The 22458-nt window shown below is 38.0% G+C and overlaps 1 protein-coding gene across 5 annotated transcripts in view; it reads left to right on the forward strand.

Moving 5' to 3' along the window:
• Positions 1–22458, forward strand: part of Wdfy2 (WD repeat and FYVE domain containing 2) — a 229439-nt gene that overhangs the window by 177505 nt on the left and 29476 nt on the right. For 4 of the 5 annotated variants that reach the window (XM_090342201.1, XM_090342199.1, XM_090342200.1 and 1 more), the window contains 2 exons: positions 9233–9287; positions 16405–16555. In XM_090342201.1, the coding sequence (XP_090198327.1) occupies positions 9233–9287; positions 16405–16555 (206 nt within the window). The remainder of the gene's footprint in view (positions 1–9232; positions 9288–16404; positions 16556–22458) is intronic. The other variant, XM_090342202.1, reaches the window with a different exon arrangement.

The following is a 22458-nucleotide window of genomic DNA, read 5'->3' on the forward strand; positions in this document are numbered from 1 at the left end:
TGTTTGAGGATATGCCAGGTTTTGTTTAGAAGATGTCTATTTAGGATGAAAAATTATTTCATTAGAATTTTTTTTACACCTTTAACAAGGTCTCTTTTTAGTGCAAGGATGAGTTTGACCAGATTTTTTTCTTGAGATGTTTGTCTGGAACTCTGGATAAATTTTTAGCATAAGATTAAAACATGGTTAGCTGCAATAGCTTAATTAGGACAGGGTGTGAAAGAAACTTCAAGCTACATATTAAAACAGAATTTGTTCTTCATTCTTGGCTCTTCACTCATTTTGAGTTTTTTGTAATGTCCTGGATTTTAGGTTGCTTTTGTTTTAATACCTCAGTGTTGCTAATTTAGCCTGCCTCAATACTGTCCTAATACTGAATTTAAATCAATTACCCTGTTATGTGTAGAGCATCTCAAAAAGAGTTAAAAATAAGGTCTGGGGGGGTGGGAGTTTGGCCTAGTGGTTAAAGTGCTTGCCTAGCATGCATGAAGACCTGGGTTCAATTCCTCAGTACTACATACATAGAAAAAAAAGCCGTAAATGGTGCTGAGGCTCAAGTGGTAGAGCTCTAGCCCTGAGAAAGTCCAAGGACAGTGCTCAGGCCCTGAGCTCAAGCCCAGGACTGGCAAAAAAAAAAAAAAAAAAAAAAGAACCAACAGGTTATTCCACCTGGGAGTTTGGCCTAGTGGTAGAGTGCTTGCCTAACATGCACAAAGACCCGGATTCAATTCCTTGGTACCACAACTGGCAAAAGAAAAAAAAAGTTAAGAATACAATTACCATGTGACTCAGGAGTCACATTTCTGGGTGTTGATCCAAAGAGATTGAACTTAGAATCTTGAGATAGCTGCACACTGCATTAGTTACAGTATTATTCACCATAGCCAAGAGGTAGAAGTATCCATAGTTTCCAGCAACAGATGCATGGATAAAGAAAATTTTGTCTGTGCATACAAAGGAATATTATCGAGTTTTAAAATAAGTAAGAAATCTTGTCACATGCTGCAGTCAATAACGAACATTCCAGCCATTGTGCTAAGTGAATATTCTCAGTCAAAGAGAGAAAAGGAAATTGTATAAGTCTACTTATATGAGATTTCTCAAGTAGAAGAGATTGTTGTTAAGTGTTGTGGGAAGGGAGGAGAAGGAATTAGAGTTTAATATTACAATTTTATCTCTACGAAAATCATTCACTTTATTCACTTACAATTGAGACATAAGGTAGCAAGTTCAACGATATCCTTGAACTTCCTAAAGGAGAAACATATTCAAAATGAGAAACTTTATATTTGGCCTTGAAAATAGACTGCCTACAGATCAGCTTCTCTTTTATGGTGGAGGCCTAGCAGAACCAAGATATCGCTATCCTTAATCAGAAATATGCTTCTGTGTGATGACACTTTTTTATTAAAGAATTTATTAACTGATTTTTACATCATATTTCAAATGACATGTTTAACAAACAAGTATTCAAGATGGGAATCTCTATATACAATCACTGGCATTTAGATTTTAGAACAATTAAAATGAGACTGAGGGTTTATATGTTATAGACACATATTAATCTCTGTAATAAAACATTATGTCCATAGATTCATAAATTTTTATGTCTATGTAGTTGTGTTTATATTTTAAATACCATGTCCATAGTATTGGGTACGCAAATATTGAGTCATCGCTCTTGTACTGTTTGGATTTAATAGCCACATATTAAGGACACCATGTGCCTTTTGTTCCTTTGATCTTGATTTGTCTCACTCAACATGATTTACTCTAGATTCATCCACTTCCCTGCGAATGCCATTATTTTATCTTGTCTGTTGGCTATGTAGAATTCCATTGTGTATGTGTATATATATATATCACACTTTCTTTATCCATTCATCTGCTGTAGGGCATCTGGATTGTTTCCATCGCATGGCTATTGTGATAAGTGCAGAGATGAACATAGCTGAGCAGGTGTCCTTATCATATCCTGGGTTATGATGTTCAGGGTAGATGCCCAGGAGTGGTATGGTGGGATCGTAGGGAAGATCTATTTTTAGTTCGTTAAGAAACCTCCTGTGTGATGACACTTTTTATGTGTCTGTTCTCTTCAGGAATGGCTTTGTTTGAGCACAAATACAAGACTATCTTGAAGCAGGGGGATTTTGTGTAGCACTGTTTTCTAGGTAATTAAACTGATGACATTATTTTTCTTTTCATTTTATGTAATATTTGGACTCAGTTCTTTTTTATGTGATGGGCTGACCCTGCCAATTGATTTGAAATGCATTACTTTTTTATTGTTATTATAAAGGTAATGTGCAGAGGGGATACAGTTGTATACATCAAATAAAGAGTACATTTGTTTTTTGTATAATGTCACCCCTTCCCTTACTTTATCCCAGTTTCTCCCTCCTGTCCCCACTCACAAGTTTACTTTCAACTTAGTGTCTAGTGAGTAACATATTTCTGAGGAAAAGCCCTATGTAGAGAATTTAACTATAGTTCCATTTTCTTAATCAAATGTGAGCCTGTGGGGCAATCAGTTTATATCTCTACACAAACATGACAAAGAATCCATAACTAACGACCTGATTTTAGATTCCTAAGTAGTGCTGTATTTTAAGACAGAAGACATCATTGGTAAGTTTTCAAACAAAGCAAGAAATTAACACTGGAAGGTTTTAAAATGTGTAGTATACCATGATTCTTTGGGGATTCTTTCTTTCTTTTTTTTTTTGGTGGGTCATGGGGCTTGAACTCTGAGGTTGGGTGCTGTCCCTGAGCTCTTCAGCTCAAGGCTACCACTCTACCGTTGAGCCAAGCTCCACTTTCTGTTTTCCAAAGGTTAATTGGAGATGAGTCTCCTTTTGTGCCCAGGCTGGCTTTAACAGGTAAGCAGGTAGAGAGTGCTTAGAATTGCAGTAGTATTTCTTGACCAGTAATCTCAGACCAGAGAATAAGGGCCAGTATAAAAATAGCAAATATGAATAACAAACAACAATAAAGCTCATTGTTTACTAATTATATTATAATTGATTATGTGTGTGTATGTATGTGAGAGAGAACATACATACATGCACATATACACATGCACACACAGATAGAGAGAAATGACCATATAAGTACACTAGGCACTGTAGAGCTTGCTACTTTGAAGTTGAGATATATTTGTGGTTGGCACAGACTTTAATTTTATTCTGTGTGTCTTAGTCCATTCCTGCCCCCATAATAAAGTGCTGGAGATTAGATAAGCAACAGAAATTTATTTCTCATAATTCTGGATACTGGGAAGTCAAAGATTAAGGACCCCATGGTTTCTGTATCTGATAAAGGCCTGGTCTCTGTTTCCAAGATGGCACCTTGAAGTTGTATCCTCCAAAGGTACTAAATAGAGAGGATATTTCCATAGATTCTATAAAAAGATGTAAGCGTGAAACAGTGGAAAGGAAAGTATTGTTATATTGTTTTATTTCATTATGTAAAATCCAATGCTTCAGAGGATTGAGAAAAGCTACTTAAATACAAATAAAACAACAGTGGTGTTTGGAAAAGGTAAAAGGATGATGTCATCAATCTGTAAGAAACATGAAAATCCTGCAGATAGAAATAAAGGGCTAATAAATATTTTGAAGCATCAGAAAAATTTTAAGCTACATTTCGCTTGAAGTATTAGTAATTTTTAGAATACACATATTAGCTAGAATTGAAGAAAATAGTCCCAATTTTATACTGATAAAGAGGCACAAATTGGCACAAATCATCTAGAAAAATATATTGGTAATATTAATCTAGTACCTTGACATTAATTTCATATCTAGAAAATTATCCAAAGAAAACAATAATAGCAAATATTATTAATATATAGCTCCCCCCCACACACACTGGGATTTTAATTCAGGGCTTTAAATGGAAGGCACTTTATTACTTGCCAGTTCTGTCTTGTTCTAGTTATTATTTGGCCAAGGTTTCTCATTTTCAGTCCCTCTGCCTGTGTTCCCGTACCCCGCCCCTTGACCCTGTGGGCCAAAGCTCTGAATTTCTGATTTCCTTTGCCACTTTCTGTATTGTGGAAGCCCAGCACTGCTGGGCCAATCATCGGACATCACAGTGACTGCAAACAGGGCTATGTAGTACTACTGTTCAAGAGAGATAAGCTAAAGGCCCATAGAGCTGTAACCAAAATTCAAAGGGAGGTGGGTGAGAACTAACTGGCAAGTAAATCTCCTTACCCCTTCCTATAGGGGATTCTTTCTAAATGTTATATTCAGTTCTGTCTGTCCAGAGACTTCTGTGCACTGGAGCAGCAGCTGGACTTCTATGGAAGCTTGGCCAGTTTGGTAGGAGTGCCTGTTCATGGATTTGTCTGCTTTCTCTGCCTTGCTTTCCCTCAATTACACTCTGACATTTCACCTCTAAATTCAGCATTAGACTTAAGATTTGGGTTTCTTAGGGAAGGAGGTTAAACTCAGATTTGGACAAAAATTTCCATTTAAGAAATAAAAATGTCAAGTAAGCCTACAAAAAGTACAGTAACTTGTAAACAGTAGTAATGCACATTAATCCACAATAAGATACTATTTTTATGTGTGCATTGGTTTGGCAGAAATTGAAACAATTACCATCAAATGTTAAGAAGCTGTGGGAAAATATGCTTTTATATTAAGGTAGAAGGGGGAGTTATCTGGCAGTATCTGGCAGTGTTTAGTACAACATGAAATGTATATGATCTTTGAACCAACCTTCTGTTCTTACATGTACCTTAGCATGTAAATGTTGACTTTTCATTTCTCTTCCTTCCTTCCTTCCTTCCTTCCTTCCTTCCTTCCTTCCTTCCTTCCTTCCTTCCTTCCTTCCTTCCTTCCTTTCTTTCTTTCTCTCTTTCTCTCTTTCTCTCTCTCTCTCTTTCTTTCTTCTCTCTCTCTCTCTCTCTCTCTCTCTCTCTCTCTCTCTCTCTCTCTCTCTCTCTCTCTCTCCCTTCCTTCCTCCTTTCCTTCCTTCCGCCTTTCCTTCCTTCCTTCCTTCCTTCCTTCCTTCCTTCCTTCCTTCCTTCCTTCCTTCCTTCCTTCCTTCCTTCCTTCCTTTCTTTCTTTCCTTTCTTTCTTTCTTTCTTTCTTTCTTTCTTTCTTTCTTTCTTTCTTTCTTTCTTTCTTTCTTTCTCTCTCTCTCTCTCTCTCTCTCTCTCTCTCTCTCTCTCTCTCTCTCTCTCTCTTTCTTTCTTTCTTTCTTTCTTTCTTTCTTTCTTTCTTTCTTCCTCAGTCCGGGGGCTTGAACTCAGAGCCTGGGCACTGTCCCACTGTATCACTTGAGCCACAGCACCACTTTTGGCTTTTTCTGTTTATGGGGTACTGAGGAATCAAACCCAGGACTTCATGCATGCCTGGCAATCACTCTGCCACTAAGCCATGTTCCCAGCCCACATGTTAGCTTTTCTTACAGTTGTAATAGTAAAAGCAAATAGCAGATAAGTACATTTGAATGGGAAATACTAACATAAAGTAGGTATATTCATTTTATGGAGTATTTACTACCAGACCATCAGAAAGAATACTTCACAAAGCTGGGCACAGTGGCTCACACCTGTAATCCTAGCTACTCAGGAGGCTGAGAGCTGAGGATCTCGGTTCAAAGCCAACCCGGGCACTAAAAAGTCCATGAGACTCTTATCTCAAATTAATCATCAGAAAACCGGAAGGTAGTAGCCTTGAGCTGAAGAGCTCAGGGACAGTGCTCAGGCCCAGAGTTCAAGTCCAAGTATGCAGTGTGGCATACTATACCAGACGGTTAACTATGGTTGCTCAAAGGGGACAGTTACTAACTTTTCCATTTCATATTCTGTTCTGTGAGGTTTATTATAATGAGGAACTAGGTGATAGCTAGACAGTTGAAGGATAGAATAGAAGATGAAAAGAGAAATTTTATCCAAACATAACTTAAAATGTATGTATCTTTAATTTCTTCTTTGGTCAGTCTTTTTTTTTTTTTTTTTTTTTTGCCAGTCCTGGGGATTGAACTCCGGTCCTGGGCACTGTTCTTGAACACTTGGCTCAAGGCTAGCACTCTTGTCACTTGAGCCACCAGCACCCCTTCTGGCTTTTTCTGTATATGTGGTATCAAAGAATTGAACGCAGGGCTTCATGCATGCTAGGCAAGCACTCCACCACTAAGCCACACTCCAACCTTCTTTGGTCAGTCTTAAGGAAGACTTTAACATTAGCCAGACTTTAACATTATATTATTTGAATAGTAATAGATTCACTCTTCAGAAAACTCAAATTCAGCAATATCTATCACATACTAAATGGTCATGTTATCAGATTCAATAGTTCTATTCATTGACCTTTTATAGTGCTGTTGCTTGATATATATTTGTTTAATTTAATATTTATAGTGAAACTGGAAATAATACAAACATTAATCAATGAAAGAACATTATACATTTTATGCATCTACCAAAAAGATTGATATTAGTAATTATGTACCCCTGGAATATTTGTTAAAAGCAGCATCACAAAAGTCTTGAGATTTTGTTTTAGTGCATATATTATTACATGTATAATACTTTTCATTATATTTCTCTTGAGAAATGGTACACAATGGACCTTTAAATGTTTATGCTTCTTAAGTCTCTTCGAATAGCATATGATGTGTGTGTGTGTGTGTGTGTGTTTTGTTTTTGTTTTTGGGGGTACTGGTGATTGAACCCTTGGCCTTTTATATGCTAGGTAAAGGCTCTGCCACTTGAGCTATACTAGAGCCTTTTTTTTTAAGCATACATTAGTTACACAGGGTGTGTTACATTGCGATATTTCCACATATGTATAAATGGTATGAATGTATCCCATCAATCTCATACTCTATACTTTCCCTTCCCTCCTTAGCTCTTCTTAACCACTTCAAAGTGTTTCATTGTTCTATTTTCACATATGCCAACAAATACATTCTGCTATTGGTCCTCATTTACCCCTCGCCTATGCTATGACATTTCTCCCCCTTCTACTCTGTTTCATATCCCCAACCCTTTTATTTATTTGTATTTTATTTGGAGACAGGCTTTTGCTAACCTCAATCTTCTGCCTTTGCTTTGGAGAAGCTAGGATTACAGATGTGCCCCTAGACACCCAGTAGAATAACATGACTTCTGTGATTAAAAGCTAATAAGGAAAAGTGACATATTCTCCCAAATGTTCACAAAGATTGCATGTTTTTATTTCAGGAAAACAAATGAAAAGTTAGATTTACTAGTGCACTGGTAATTTTTTATTCTGTATGTGTATATCTTAAATCTATGCGTATGTCTTAAATCTATGCTGAATTGTTTTATTTTATACCTTGTCTTATTCCAAAAGGAACTGAGGTGACTTTTTTTTTGTCAAAGCCATAGAATGATTTCTGTATGTTTAACATGTAGTAACTTAAGCCTAAGTGACAACTAGCAAACTAAGGTTTCCCTGTAATCAGTCAATGACTATCAGTTAACTTTTTGGGGGGCAGGTATTTCTTTTAGACTTAGCCTGATCTCTTCCATCTGTGAGTCTAATTGTTCAGAAATGAGAAATGGATACAGTGCTATTCTTTGAAGGGAATAATGATAAGAATTTTAAAAATGATATAGTGAAAAATGTTATAAGGGGGGCTGGGAGTTTGGCCTAGTGGTAAGAGTGCTTGCCTAGCATGCACAAAGGCCCTTGGTGTACCACATATGTAGAAGCCAGAAGTGGTGCTGTAGCTAAAGTGGTAGAATGCCAACCTTGAGAAAGCCCAAGTACAGTGCTCAGGCCCTAGGACTGGCAAAAGGAAAGAAAGAAAGAAAGAAAGAAAGAAAGAAAGAAAGAAAGAAAGAAAGAAAGAAAGAAAGAAAGAAAGATAGATGTTATAAGGGAGAAAATCATTGTGGAACAAATCTTATTTGTAGAGAAGGTCTGAATGGGGTTTGAATTTTAAAATCGAGAGCCAGCCAGGCACCAGCAGTATCCACCTGTAATCCTATCTAGTCAGGAGGCTGAGATCTAAGGATCATAGTTCAAACTCAGTCTAGGCAGGAAAGTCTGTGAGACTCCTATCCCCAATTGATCACAAAAAAAGCTGGAAGTGAACTTATGGCTCAAGTGGTAGAGTGCTAGCCTTGAGCAGAAGGAGCCCAGAGACAGTGGCTAGGCCCAGAGTTCAAGCCCTAGGACTGGCAAAAATAAAAAATAAACAAAAATAGAGAGCCAAAGAAATATGTTTGCTCAGTATACTCTTTCACATCGCCTTCCCTTTGCCTTTGTGATATTTATCGCAAAAATAATACAGTAATTATTTTCTTTTTAAGGTTATATAATTTGTATGAACTCAGTAAATACCTGACTGTAAGAAAGGAGTTTATGCATTTGTCCTCCCACCCCTTCTCATTTTTAAGTCCTTAGAGAAAAATTCGAGATGCTTCCAAATGTTGTGAAAAGATTCATTGTTCTGTTTTTAAACTCAGATAAAAACATTACTTCGGTACACTTTGTAGCTTTCTTTGTGTTTGACAACTTCTTTTTAAAGAATATGTGGATGTTTTGCATTTGAAAGAAGCTGAAGGACTCAAAACTTAGCTAGGCCAGCACTTGCCTACTTGTACCTATACAGTACTGTCTACATAGGTGATTGAATTAAACCTACACACTCACCTTCTATGTGTTCCTTCAGGAAGTATATACAGTGTGCAATATATGAACAGTACAGTTGATATCCAAACTGATCTCATCAAATTGAGAGGTGCCTACCACATAATTGGCAAATATTTATTGATTTCTTGTAGTGCCAAGGCACTGGGCAACATATCTAGATATAAGGAATGCGCAAGAAACAGCCTTGAGATTATCCATTTAGCAGCAGCTTCTTTCACATACCTAATTCTCCACTACAAAATTGCCATCTATTTGCTCACTGGCAAAATTTCAGCTATGGAGAAAAATACTTTGAATCCAGTTTATCTTCCAAATCGCAAGATGATGAACTTGATGCAGTTTTTTCCCCCAGTGCATACATTTTAAAGTCCGTTGAAGGGTTACAAGGTAAAGATTGTTATACTTGCATTGAATTGTAATTGTAGTTTCTTTTAGAGAGGTACACAAATGCTGAGCTGATTGGCAAAATACTAATGTTTGATGTAATTCTATAATAATACTGGCTTTATAAAATCTGGTTTTAACGAAACATAGTTACTAATTTTTAAAGGGTTTCTTTTTGCTTAATACTTTTTTTTTCTCTTTTACAGGAGTTTACTTTGTCAGAAGATTATAACAAGATGACTCCTGTGAAAGACTATCAAGGTAGAGAGTGGGAGGAAGTATTTATTATTCAATCCTTAAACTATCTATCGATGATTCTCTGTGCACTTACTTTCCTTAGTCAGAGGAACAAAACCAAAGCCCTTAGAGGTAGTATGGGGACTGAGTTTCCGAGGCTAGAAGAATTGTGGATATTACTGTCAAGTACACAGCTAGACCAGGTCACTGTGACTCTCTCGCCCATAGCTTTTATCTTCCTAAATCACTGTGCCTTGAAGCACCACAGGCTCAGGAACTGGAGTCAGTCCAGGAGATAGGATTAAAGTCTTTACCGGGTCTTCAACTTTGGCATATTGGCCATTGTCATACTGGAAGTCAAGAGTGATGTCTCATAGGGATCTCTTTATTGAGAACAACAGTGTCATTGAATTAGAACATGAGATCTTTTTTATAATCCAGATCTCTTGTCCTCATTCCTCTCCTGTGATCATTCAGCATTTCTCCTAATATTTCCAGAGACATAGCAACCCAGTCTGATTTGAAAAAGATCCAAGTATTAAGATCTTTATTTGAAAATTTAAAACTAGAATTCATTTTCCCATCATATTATTCTAAATAATCAATTTTCTACTTGTCACTCATCAAACATTTATTGAATACTTACTTGTTATAGTAACTCAGGATTGGAATAGTGCACAAGAAGTAGAGTATCTGTGTATAAGCAGTCTATAATAGAATATGGCTAGATAAATAGTTCGTTACACTGTTGTGTGATAGATATATTAAAATGTTCCTTTGTTGGTCTTTGCTCAGCCTATTGGAATGACTAAAACTGAATACAACAGTCTTTTTTGCTCTCCTTTCTTTCTTTCCTTTTTTTTTTTTTGGCCAGTCTTGGCGCATCAACTCAGGGCCTGAGCACTGTACTTGGGCTTTCTCAAGTCTAGCACTCTACTGCCTGAGCCACAGCCCCACTTCCAGCTTTTTCTGTGTATGTGGTACCAAGGAATCAGACCCAGGTCTTCGTGTATGCTAGGTAAACACTCTACCACTAGTCCAAACTCCTGGCCCTTCTTTCATTTTTTTTTTTAAGGTTTGAAATGTTTTATGGCATGTTCATGCACACTAAATCAGCCCTTGCCTTTTTAGACTTTTCTTTCAAGACATTTATGCAAATCCAAAATGACAGGTATGGATATAGAATGATTTTCAGCATCTGAAGATTAGCAAAAAAAATGACAGACTCATAAAGTACTGCATTTTTTTCCCTCAAGGTACATTTTTTCAGACTTTGTGGGCTGGAGCCAATTGGAATAAAAAGAGATAAACACACTAAAACTATTAATTTCACTTTTGTTATTGGAGCTGCTTGATTCTTTACTCTCAGGACACCTTCAGTCTTCCTTGAGCATGGCAGGGGGTGCCATCCATCCATACTGCTCCTTTCATTTTTTTAAAACTTTCTTTAAATTAAACACTTGAGCGTTTTACAACTCACGCTTTTCTGCTTTTCGTAACCCGAACTTTTGTTCTTTTTGTTGTTGTTGTTGTTGTTGTTGTCGTTGGTCATGGGGCTTGAACTCCAGGCCTTGGCCCTGTCCCTGAGCTCTTCAGCTCAAGCTACTGTCCTACCCCTTGAGCCACAGCCCCACTTCCTGTTTTTTAGTGGTTAATTGGAGATAAGAGTCTCACGGACTTTTTAGTGCCCCAGCTGGCTTTGAACCTTGATTCTCAGATCTCAGCTTCCTGAGTAGCTAGGATTATAGGCATGAGCCACCTGCCCAGCTGAGCTTTTGTTCTTTAAAAATGCATTGAAATTATTTTGTCCACGAATTTGATGTATCATATTGTGCTAGTAGATCCATTTAAAAGCATGACTTGGTGTGATTGCTACCTTTAAAATGAGCATTGTCTCCTAGCATTCACATTCCTCCCCCTGAGTGTGAGCTAAACCTATATTTAGCTAATCATGACAGTCCCTTCTAATATTAGGTTTCAGATGGACTGGCCATTGTGCTTGCCCTCTGCTGCTTTCTTGCTTGTGTGTTGGATGGAAACCTGCTAGCCTATGGAGTCCAGTGGAGAGGCCTGTGTGCTGAGGAACTGAATGATGCCCTGTTCATATCCATTGATACCCTAATTCTTCCAGTTCAGCCCAGAAAAATAATGTGAAAGTGCTCTGAAACAGACTTCCCATCTGTTAAGCTTTCAGATGAGACCTCAGCTACATTTCACACTTTGATTACAGCCTCTGAGAAACATTAGTGCAGAGGCACCCAGCCAAACTGCACCAAGATTTCTAACCCACAGAAAGTAGATAACAAAGGTTGATGGTTTATAGCCACTAACTTTTAGGTAAGTTGTTATACACAGCATTAATTTCTGTGTGTCATCTAAGTACAAAATCGAATTTCTTCCCTCTTGGACACTGTTTCTTCCCTTCCCCAGCTTTCAGCTAATAATGGGGCTTGAACTCAAGGCCTGTTATTTTTCCCTTAGCTTTTCACTCAAAGCTGATACACTATTTCTTGGCCACACCTCTACTTCCAACTTTTTCCTAGTTAACTCAGATTAGTCTCTCAGATTTGTCATAGAACAAAGATGAACTTTCTGGCAGCCATTTTATACTGTAGTTCATATAGAGCCTTTAACACCTCAAAAGTTCTCTTTGGAATTTTTAGGCTACATCCTATACTTTTGTTGGATTTTTCAGTATTTTGTGGGGTTTGGGGGTCGTTTTTCAGCTTTTTGGGGGAGAATGGGTGGAAGTTTTATTAGTACAATCTCACTGATGTAATCCAAGCTGGCCTCACATGAAATTCATGATCCTCCTGCCTTAGCTTCCCAAGTGCTAGCATTAGAGGTATGTGTCACCATGACCAGTTTTGAAGCTGTTTTTGTTTTTGTTTATTTTAGTTCCTAAACTTTATATGTCGTTCATCATCTTATTTAGTTCATCATCTCAGCTTATCAAGATATTTTGCTACTATAGTTAATACATTAATTCCTACTAAGTTTTATGGTTTTTGTAGATGTATGCCTGTTAAAATATGTTTTTGCCTATTGTCTTATTAAAAATACTGATTGAGGAGCAGGAAGGGTAGCTTTGTGGTAGAGTGCTTGCCTAGCATTCGCGAAGCCCTGAGTTAAATTCCTCAGTACCACATACTCAGAAAAAGCTGGAAGTGGTGCTGTGGCTCAAATGGCAGAGCACTAGCCTTGAGCAAAATGTGTCCATGGACACATGGACAATGCCCAGGCCCTGAGTTCAAGCTTCAGGTCTGGCAATATATATAGATAGATAGATAGATAGATAGATAGATAGATAGATAGATAGATAGATAGATAGATTGAAGTTGGTGCTAGTGGCTTGTGCCTGTAAGCTACTCAGGAGGCTGAGACCTAGAATTGAGGTTTGGATCCAGCCTGGGCAGACCAGTCCAAGAGACTCATCTCCAATTAACCAGCAAAGAGCTCAAGTGGAAGAGTACCAGCCATGAGTATAAAAGCCAAATGAAAGTACAAGGTCCTGAGTTTAAGCCCCAGTATAAGCACAAACAACAAACAGAAAATACAGATTGGCCTCAAAGAAGCACATGTGAAGAGCATCTCATGAGAAACCAAGCTTTAGGCATCATTATTTGAGGGAATCTCTTAAAATATGGTTCATCTGTTTCTACTTTATCTGCAAGAAGATTATTTAAAAACTGATAGCTAGACTATTATAGAAGCTTTCTTTGCAAACATCTAGAGGCAAAAATGGTAGTAAACAACAGTTTTTGATGTTTTAGTTGTTTATTGTAATGTGATGATATGCTCTTGAGAAGAACCAAATTCTCTAGTTGCAGAGCAGTGAGAACTAAATCTCATAGTAATAGACATTGGAGCTTATATTACAGCTGTCTTATAGAGATAAAGGGAACCAAATAATGGCTAATGCTTGAGTATGAAAATGTACTTGGGACCAGAGACAAGGTTTCTGGCCTGAGGGAGGTGAAACACTAGAACCAAGATTACCATAGAAAATTTATAAAGGACTATATCTACAAGGAATGAAAGGGGAAGAAGCCCTTCTCTCATTGACCCAAAGGCTACAAGAAAATTTATTCCTTACTACAGTGCTGAATAGGAAGGAAACCTTTCTCTTGATAAATCTAAAACCCACCCGAAAACTTTTGGGTTTGGAACACAAAAATGCTTTTTTCCTGTTCTGGGGCTTAAACTCAGGGCCTGAACACAATCCTTGGGCTTTCTCAAGGCTAGGACTCTACCACTTGAGCCACAGCACCACTTCTGCCTTTTTCTAGGTATGTGATACTGAGGAATTGAATCCAGGTCTTCGTACATGCTAGGCAAGCACTCTACCACTAGGCCAAACTCCTGGCCCTGGAATGCAAATTAAAACCAACTATGTTGAGCTAGAAGGGCTGTGAAAATTTGTTTTTGATTAGTGGTAATCATGAAATACTTGCTAGAAATAAATGCAAATGCTGTCTTCCACAAGACAATTGGCACCGAGGTTTCTATAGCAAAAACAAAAATGGAATAAAACAATTTGTAGACATAAAAATTAGATGAATTAATCACCCATAGACTTGCACTGGAAGAAGTGTTACAGGAAGTCCTTGGAAGAAAGTGATGTCAAAGGGAAATGATCATCTACTCAAAAGAATGAAAAGTGCCAAAATATCAGTAACTGTTTAGTTTGTTTCTTGGGTAAGAACATTAGGTGAGAACATTAGGTACTTAAGTAAAATGAGTGACAAAGTGCCATGGAGTTCATATTATATGAAAAAAATGAAAATTTGTGAGAGCAATAGTACAAAAGCCAGGAGCTAAGGAAAAATAAAAACATACAGTTTCTATGAACAGTTTTTATACTATATATACATGCAGTGTTAAAGGAAGACTCCAGTAGGTTACTATTAACAATTAATCCTAGAATTACAAATAATCCTAGAATAGTCATTAAAGTAACAAGTGCAGCATATAAGCTAACCAAGGCAATAAAAATAGAATCATAAAATAGTTCCAAGAGGAGAAAAAGACAAGCAAGGAAAAAGAACATGAAAAATAGAAAACTGTGAAAGGGTATCAATGTATGTGAATTAATGCACCTTCTATCTGGCAAATATCATGTAACCCTTTTATTAATTACAATAAAAAATTTAAAAAAAGAAAGAAAAATCGAAAACTAACAGCAAGATGGTAGATTTAAATATAACATTGTCAATAGCAATAAATGATCTAAAGCCAATTAAAAAGTCAGACTGTCAGATTGAATGACAATCCTAGTCTCAAATATAAGCTGTTCACAACTCACTTGACGTTTAAAGACATAAATTCAGAAAATGGAAGAAGGCATATCATAAGAAGACACTAATTAAAATGAAGTTGGATAGTTTTCTTAATATTAAAGATCTCTGAGCAAAGACGATTACCAAGGATAAAGAAGATTATTTCATAATGATCCCAATCTTTGGAGAAATGACTTTCCATCCCATTCTATGAAATCAGTATTTCCTGATGCTAAAACTCTATAATAACAAGAACAAAAAACTAGTCTACCATTCTCAATTTAACAAAATCTAGTAGTAATTTAAAAAACAAAACATTAAAAAGTGAGTTTTATCCCAGAAATGTACTGTTAGATAAACCTTAAGAAACATTAGGAAGCTAGGCCTGGTGGCTCACGCCTGTAATCCTAGCTACTGAGGAAGCTGAGATCTGAGGATCTCAGTTCAAAGCCAGCCAGGGCACTTAAGACAGACGGAGAGACTCTTATCTCCAATTAACCATCAGAAAATGGGAAGTGGGGCTGTAGCTCAAGGGGTAGGGCGGTAGCCTTGAGCTGAAATGCTCAGGGACAGAGCCCAGGCCCAGAATTCAAATCCCATGAACTACAACAACAACAAAAAGAATCTCAGGGAATATGGAAGCAGTAATACTATGACTTTCTATAATTGTATGTACCTTCTAGAGAACCAGCCACCATTAAGGTCAAAAGAAGACTAACTAAAAATGTGACTTCATATACAAACTCCTAAATATCTTTTCATACAAGTTATAAATGTTCAAAATCCTATTCAGGAGATTGTAATCTGAGAATGGCAGTTCAAAGCCAGACTGGGCAGGATAAAGTCCATGAGGCATTATCTCCAATTTACCACCAAAAAGCAGGAAACAGGGTGGGGCCCAGGTGGCAGAATACTATCATTGAGTGAAAAAAGCCTAGGCCCTGAGTTCAAGACCCAGAACTGAATTCATTATCTTATATGTTTGTCTTTTGACATAACATTTCATTCTCGTTTTATCAGGCTGCCTTCCTGTCTATATATTTTAACAGAATGTTGTTCATCTGGAATTTCATTAAGAGTTTCTGGAACACTCTTCATCAACAGAAACAGAACAGAAAAAGAACATGTTTTAATTTTATGGAAAGTACATATAAAATGGCCAGACATTACAGATATCATTCCTGATTATTTTTACAATCACACCGGGTCTAGCAACCCTAATATATTGAGGAATGTGGCCAAGGCCTTTGAAGCTTTTTGAGGCAATGATTCTTGGGTTAGCACAAGTGAAGTAGGAGAGCAACAGAAAGAGATGAATCATTATAATAAAGAATACACGAAAACTCAGGCATGCCTGGATGCAGTGGCTCATCCCTATAATCCTAGCTACTCAGGAGATTGAGATCTGAAGATCAGCAGCCAGCTCAGGCACTCAAATGTCTGCAAGACTCTTATCTCCAATTAATCACTAGAAAACGGAAGAGACACTGTGGCTCAGGAAGAGATACTGTGGCTCAAGGGGTAGAGTGGTAACCTTGAGCTGCAGAGCTCAGCGACAATGCCCAGGCCAAGGGGTAGGGCGGTAACCTTGTGCTGAAGAACTCAGGGACAGTGCCCATGCCCAGAGTTCAAATCCCGTGACCAACAAAACAAAACAAACAAAAAGCAATTCAGGCATGCCTGTCTACAAGGGAATCCCTCCCCTGTTTTCCCTTATCCCTAATAGCATATGCTTGTCAGCCCTTTGGTAGAGTGGAGGGAAAAGGAATGTTATTCTTCTATGGAGCATGCTTTTCAAGTCTCCTTAGGATGCTTTCTTTATACATTGTATTTGTTTTTTCTGTTTGTCTCTTGGTTTCCAGCACATCAGAGCCGAGTGACAATGGTCCTTTTTGTCCTGGAGCTTGAGTGGGTGCTGAGCACTGGGCAGGATAAGCAATTTGCCTGGCACTGCTCTGAGAGTGGGCAACGCCTGGGAGGCTATCGCACCAGCGCCGTGGCCTCAGGCCTGCAGTATCCTTTGCCGGACAAAACACCTTGGTGAGAATTTGTCTGTTGATCTCTGAGTCATGAAAATTGGGGTTATGTACATGAAATGTTCCTGTGATATGCTGAGTTGGCCAGTGTGAAAGATGCTCAGAGGCCTTGCTAATACACTAGTTATGTAAGAGTGGAGTAAGTTAACTTCACTTGGAATAATAGACCCTGCTGACAACAGTGACACAGAACTGTAACATGGTTCTGACATCTGGACAGGACACGGCCCAGGTGTACATTAAAATAAAATCATCACCAAAATACAACCTCTTGGTTTTTGTATGCCAGCCATTTCCCTTATAGACATTAATGTTGTAAATCTTTATTTGGTGCTTGGGGAGACAGCTCAGTTCCATCCACTTTTAAAATATTTATTGAGAGGCTACCCTGCCAGGACCATAATAGGTTAGCAAAGCTGAAAGCTTTACTCTAGGCATATGACTTTTCTAGCATCTGTAGAATGAGTGCTGTTCTTGTCTCCAAGTCATCAGAGTCCAGATGTTCAAGGTGAATCCCTACAAGGGATAACTCTTAGACTTGCTGGGTAATACTCATTTGTGGCTGGCTGGGCTCCAGAAAGCTCAGCACCAGCTGATGCAGAACATATGTAGATGCTGCTTCCAGTACAGGGAATAAAGGACTCTGGGATTATTAGGTTTTTGTTGCATTTTGTTTCCTTTTAAGTAGCCTTTCCACCTGTTGGTAAAGGAAGTAGATGGAAACAGATCATTGATCAACAAATGAAAGATGAAGCAGTGAGGCCTGCTTTTTCATTTTTACCTCCATGCTTGCAAAGTTCATAATCAGTGAAATTTCTATGATAAGACAAGGTGTGCTGTAGTTTCTGTGTAGATGTATAGCAATATGCTCATTTGTGTGTGTGTGTGTGTGTGTGTGTGTGTGTGTGTGTATAGGCTCATCCTTTTCTCACTAGAAAGATGAAATTAAAAATGACTATTGTGGAAGTAAACAAATTCTTAATAGATAAACTATTACACTATTAAGAATCACCTTAAATCACCTCGCTTTAAATAAAACACATTATTCATGGGATCCCCTGTCCCACCCCTTTCTTCCTACCACCTCCCACTTTTGATTTTTGGATAGACACAGTCTTGTTTAGCTCAGGCTGGCCTCAAACTTTCAGCCTTCCTACCTCAGCCTCCCAGGTGCTGAGATTACAAGTGTGCACCACCACACTCAGCCCTTCACCTTTAAAGGTTGATTAGTATAAGGAGGAAGCAGTATAAAGTTTGAGAATTATATTGTAACCTCTGTTTTTGAATTGGACAGCTTAGTGGTACTAGGTAGGAAGAGACTTCCAAAGATGAAGTAATTCTCTCCTATCTTCACCTCAGTCATTCATCCAAGTCAACAAGTGACAGAATAAATTAGATTAAATTCAGACCTTTTTTCTTCTTTCACACCTCTAGGTAGAGAAGTAAGTAGGCATTTTTAAATAACCAACACTCAACAGTCCAGAGACTGACCAGTTTAGAAGTTGGGCTATCAGCTTCTGAATAACTTCAAATCTTCAGTCATTTTAGCTACAGATCTGCTTCAGATATTGTGACATATAACAGTATCAGCCAGAATAACTATAATAATGAGGAAAAGAAAAGGGAGAGAAGAAAATATCTTACTCTTCCTATCCCTTGGAGAGTTTACAAAGTACTTCTGCCTACCTGATTTCACTCAGATTTTTCATACTAATATTGGAGCTTAAATTTAAGAGTTTTGGTGGTATCCCTTAGCTTTTCATTCAGGACTGGTGCTCAAATCCTAGTACTTAAGCCAAAGCTCTACTTCTGTCTTTAGTCTCACAGACATTTTGCCCCAAGTGGCTTCAAATCTTGACCATCAGATCTCAGCCTCCTGAGTAGCTGGAATTATAGGTATGAGCTACTGGCACCTGGCTGGGATCGTTTTTTTTTTTTTTTTTTTTTTTTTGATGGGTCAGGGGGGTTGAACTCTGGGCCTGGGCATTGTCCCAGAGTTCTTAAGCTCAAGGCTACCACACTACCCCTCTAGCCACAGCCCCACTTCCAGTGATTATTTGGAGATAAGAGTCCCACATTCTTATTTTTTAGTTCCCCGGGCTGGCTTTGGCTTTGAATCATTATTCACAGATCTCAGCCTTCTGAGTAGCTAGGATTACACGCGTGAGTCTGAGCCACTACGCCTGACATGGCTGAGATATTTTTGAGGGCACCAATACCAATTGTTTTAAGGTTTTTAAGATAGTATATTCAGTATATTTTAATAAATGTTACTTTTTTAACTGTTAAATTGTTCCATCTTTGGCCAGTAAGAAGCACATCATGTTGGCTCCAGTGTGTGTGTGTGTGTGTGTGTGTGTGTGTGTGTGTGTGTGTTGGCTGAAGATCAAACCCATGCCCTCATACATGATAGGCAAGCACTCTGAGCCATACCCTAGCCCTGTATGTGCTTTTATAATTAATTTTAAAAACTCTTTTGTAGAGCAGTTCTAAACTCACAGTAAAACTATAGCAAGTACAGAGATTTCCTATATATATATCCCTTTCAACAGAGTAATCCATTTATTTTGATCTATAATCATGTATTGACATGCTGTAGGTTATGTTACAACTCATCCATGAGGATTCTATATTCTGTGGGTCTGAATAAATACATAATGACATATATTCACCACTGCAGGGTCATACATATATTTTTTTCATTGCTTTGAATGCCTCCATGCTCTCCTGTCTTCCCTCAGTACCCCCTCACTCCTCAATTGCTGGCTATGCACCCATTCATCTATGGTGCCTTCTTTACCTCCTGGCACAAAAGGTCTCAGGCTCATGATGACCATTTCCTGTACCAGTCTTGAAATCAACTATTTTTTTTTTTCAGTAAAGAATAATATTCAGGCTGGGAGTTTGCCCTAGTGGTAGAGGGCTTGCCTAGCAAGCATGAAGGCCCAGGTTTGATTCCTCGGTACCACATACACAGAAGAAGCCAAAAGTGGTGCTGTGGCTCAAATGGTAGAGCGCTAGCCTTGAGGAAACAAAATGATAGAGCTCAGGCCCTGAATTCAAGCTCCAGGACTGGCAATAATAATAATAATAATAGTATTCAGAGGAAGCTAGGAAGTTGTATGTGTGTGTTACCTTTTAAAACAAAATATATTATCAGTTCCTTATTTTCACTCAAATTTAGCATAGGTATTTTACTTTCTTTTTGTGCTTGATCCTTTCATCTTGGCCAGAAAATCTTGTTTTATATAACTCCTCATTTATTTTATGGAATATTTAAATTACTTCAAAATAACAAGTGATATTGTAATCATTAATAGTAAGAATTCAACAAAAGTTCAGATTTCTTTAGATTTCCTTTTATCCTTACAGTATATTCTACCAAGGATACATATTCAAAATGTTTTTTGCTTGTTTTCTTTTTGAGATAGGGTCTTGTTTTGCTTCCCAGGCTCGTTTTGAAATCTTGGGCTTAAGTAATCCTCCTGTCTTAATCTTTCTAATGGTGGCATGTCACCCGTACCCTGTCAAAATATTGTGTTATAAAGTCACTTGAAATGGTTTTTTCAATTATGTGGCTATGTCATCGATTGATTCATTTTACTTTATTTCATATTTCAATTTTTATTTTACTTTCAATGACAGTGTGCAAAAAGAAATATACTCTTCACCTGTCTTATGTAACTGTGGAACCCCTCTGTACACCATGTTCATAATAACAATAAAAAACTTAAAAATTTATGTTTTAATATGCCAGTTAGGTACAAGCTTCCAAAACAGAAATTATAATGAGAGAAACTTGTCTTCCATCCCTGTCCCCTCACCTGTTTTTCCCTTCTCAGGAGCAGCCATTTTTATCAGACCCTAATCCTTACAAGTGACTCCTTTTCTCATTAAAGTGCATGCACACACATGCAAACAAACACCTTTTGTTTACCCCTCCCTCCCCTGCACAAAGATAGTATAGCTAGGGTAGTCTCATATTCTTTGACTTCTTTCATCCACTTAATAATGAATCCTAGAAATATCTTGGTGGCAGTAGTCTATGAAGGTCTTTTGTTGGAATATTAATCTGCTTACTATTTTATTATGGGATGTAATAGTTAATTCAGGAAAGCCCCAGTGGATGAGCTTTTTGGCTGTTCTCCAACTTTATACAGAGTGCATAGCTATGAACTATTTAGTTTGCTAGGATAGATCTCTGGAAATAGGATCCTTATGTGCTGTCTACTAGAGAACCTCATTAGAAACTCTGTGCCTAGCTGGATGTGGTGGTACGTGCCCATAATTTCAACACTCAGGTTGACCATTGTGAGTTCCAGACTAGCCTAGAAACATAACAAGAGCCCCCTTCAAAAGAGGGGGAAAATAAACTGGGCCTAGAAGTCACATAGACAGCTTCTACCTAGCATATACCAAAATTCCAGGCTTCCAAAAACAAAGTAGGTATTCAACATAAGCCATATGACCTGTGTAGTTATAACAGATCACTCTTTCTAGTTAATGTGGGAACCTTCTCAAAATCTAGGATCCCAAATACTTTGTCAGCTTTGTAAGCAGCCTTGCAAAGGAGCAGGAGTCCGCTGCTGGGTTCATTTATCATGTACAGTACTATTTCATTTATAGTTGGTTTGTGTTCTTCCTCATCTTGTTTGCTCTTTTATTTATTTATTTATTTTTGGTGGGTCATGGGGCTTGGACTCTGCCTGGACATTGTCCCTGAGTTCTTCAGCTCAAGGTACCTTACCCTTGAGCCAAGCCCCAGGCCTACTTGGCTTCCTAGAGTCTCAGGTCCTTTTGTGCCCGGGCTGGCTTTGTACCTTGATCCTCAGATCTCAGCCTCCTGAGTAGCTAAGGTTGAAGGCGTGAGCCACCATGCCTGGCTAAGTTCTGCTTCTAAAGATATTAATCACTAGCTATATTTATGGCAGGGATTTGGGGTTCAGTGGTTCAGTGGTCCCTAGGTAAACTCCTGATGAAAGGCATGGAGACTCATTTGTACAGGATTGGACTTGTTGAAAATTTACCAAATTAAGGATTCCAGATAACATGTTTTAGCCTTCACCTGCAGATCATCAAAAAGAAGCCATAGCCCTACCATCAACTACAGTGGCACAGTTTAAGGTTAAAAGTACAAAAATGTTCATATTGGGGAAATGATACAATAAAAAATACTTAGACTTAAAAAGGCACACGCCTCTCACATTGGAAAGACTATTCCTTCAGTGAATGCAAAACTGAAAGTAAGTGAATGATAAAAATCAAATCCTAGTAAGAAGAAACCATAGGACTTGCACCAGAGAAACGTGCAACTAACAGGTTTCTGGAGATCACTGAGAAATTATTAGTGTGAGGCATCAAGTCCTGATGCCCTATCAGCTTCCAGTTAAAAATGCAAATCCTTTTTATTAAAGGTAGTAAGAAAATATTTTCATTAGAGTATATTTAGCCCTTATCCCCTGCTTAAAAGGAAAAACAGCTGTCTTCAAATTCTCTTTTATACCATGTTTAATTATCCAGTAGCTTCGATTCTTCTCCCCTTTATCCTCTGGTCTTTTTTTTTTTTTTTTGGCCAGTCCTGGCCTTGAACTCAGGGCCTGGGCACTGTCCTTGGGCTTTCCCAGAGCTAGAGCTCTACCACTTGAGCCATAGCACCAGTTCTGGCTTTTTTCTATGTATGTGATACCAGGTCTTTGTGCATGCTAGGCAAGCACTCAACCACTAGGTCAAACTCCTGGCCCCTATCCTCTGGTCTTATTTTCACACTATTTCGCTTATTTTTTATATGAACTTTGTAATGTACATTATCTAGCTCTGGAAAGTAACATGTAGATATTTCAGTAAGGTTCTATCAAGTTTATAAAGTAGCATACTAAAAAG

Source organism: Megascapheus bottae, chromosome 11 (genome assembly GCF_031878675.1).
Source record: "Megascapheus bottae isolate mThoBot1 chromosome 11, mThoBot2.hap1, whole genome shotgun sequence".
NCBI classification, from domain to species: domain Eukaryota; kingdom Metazoa; phylum Chordata; class Mammalia; order Rodentia; family Geomyidae; genus Megascapheus; species Megascapheus bottae.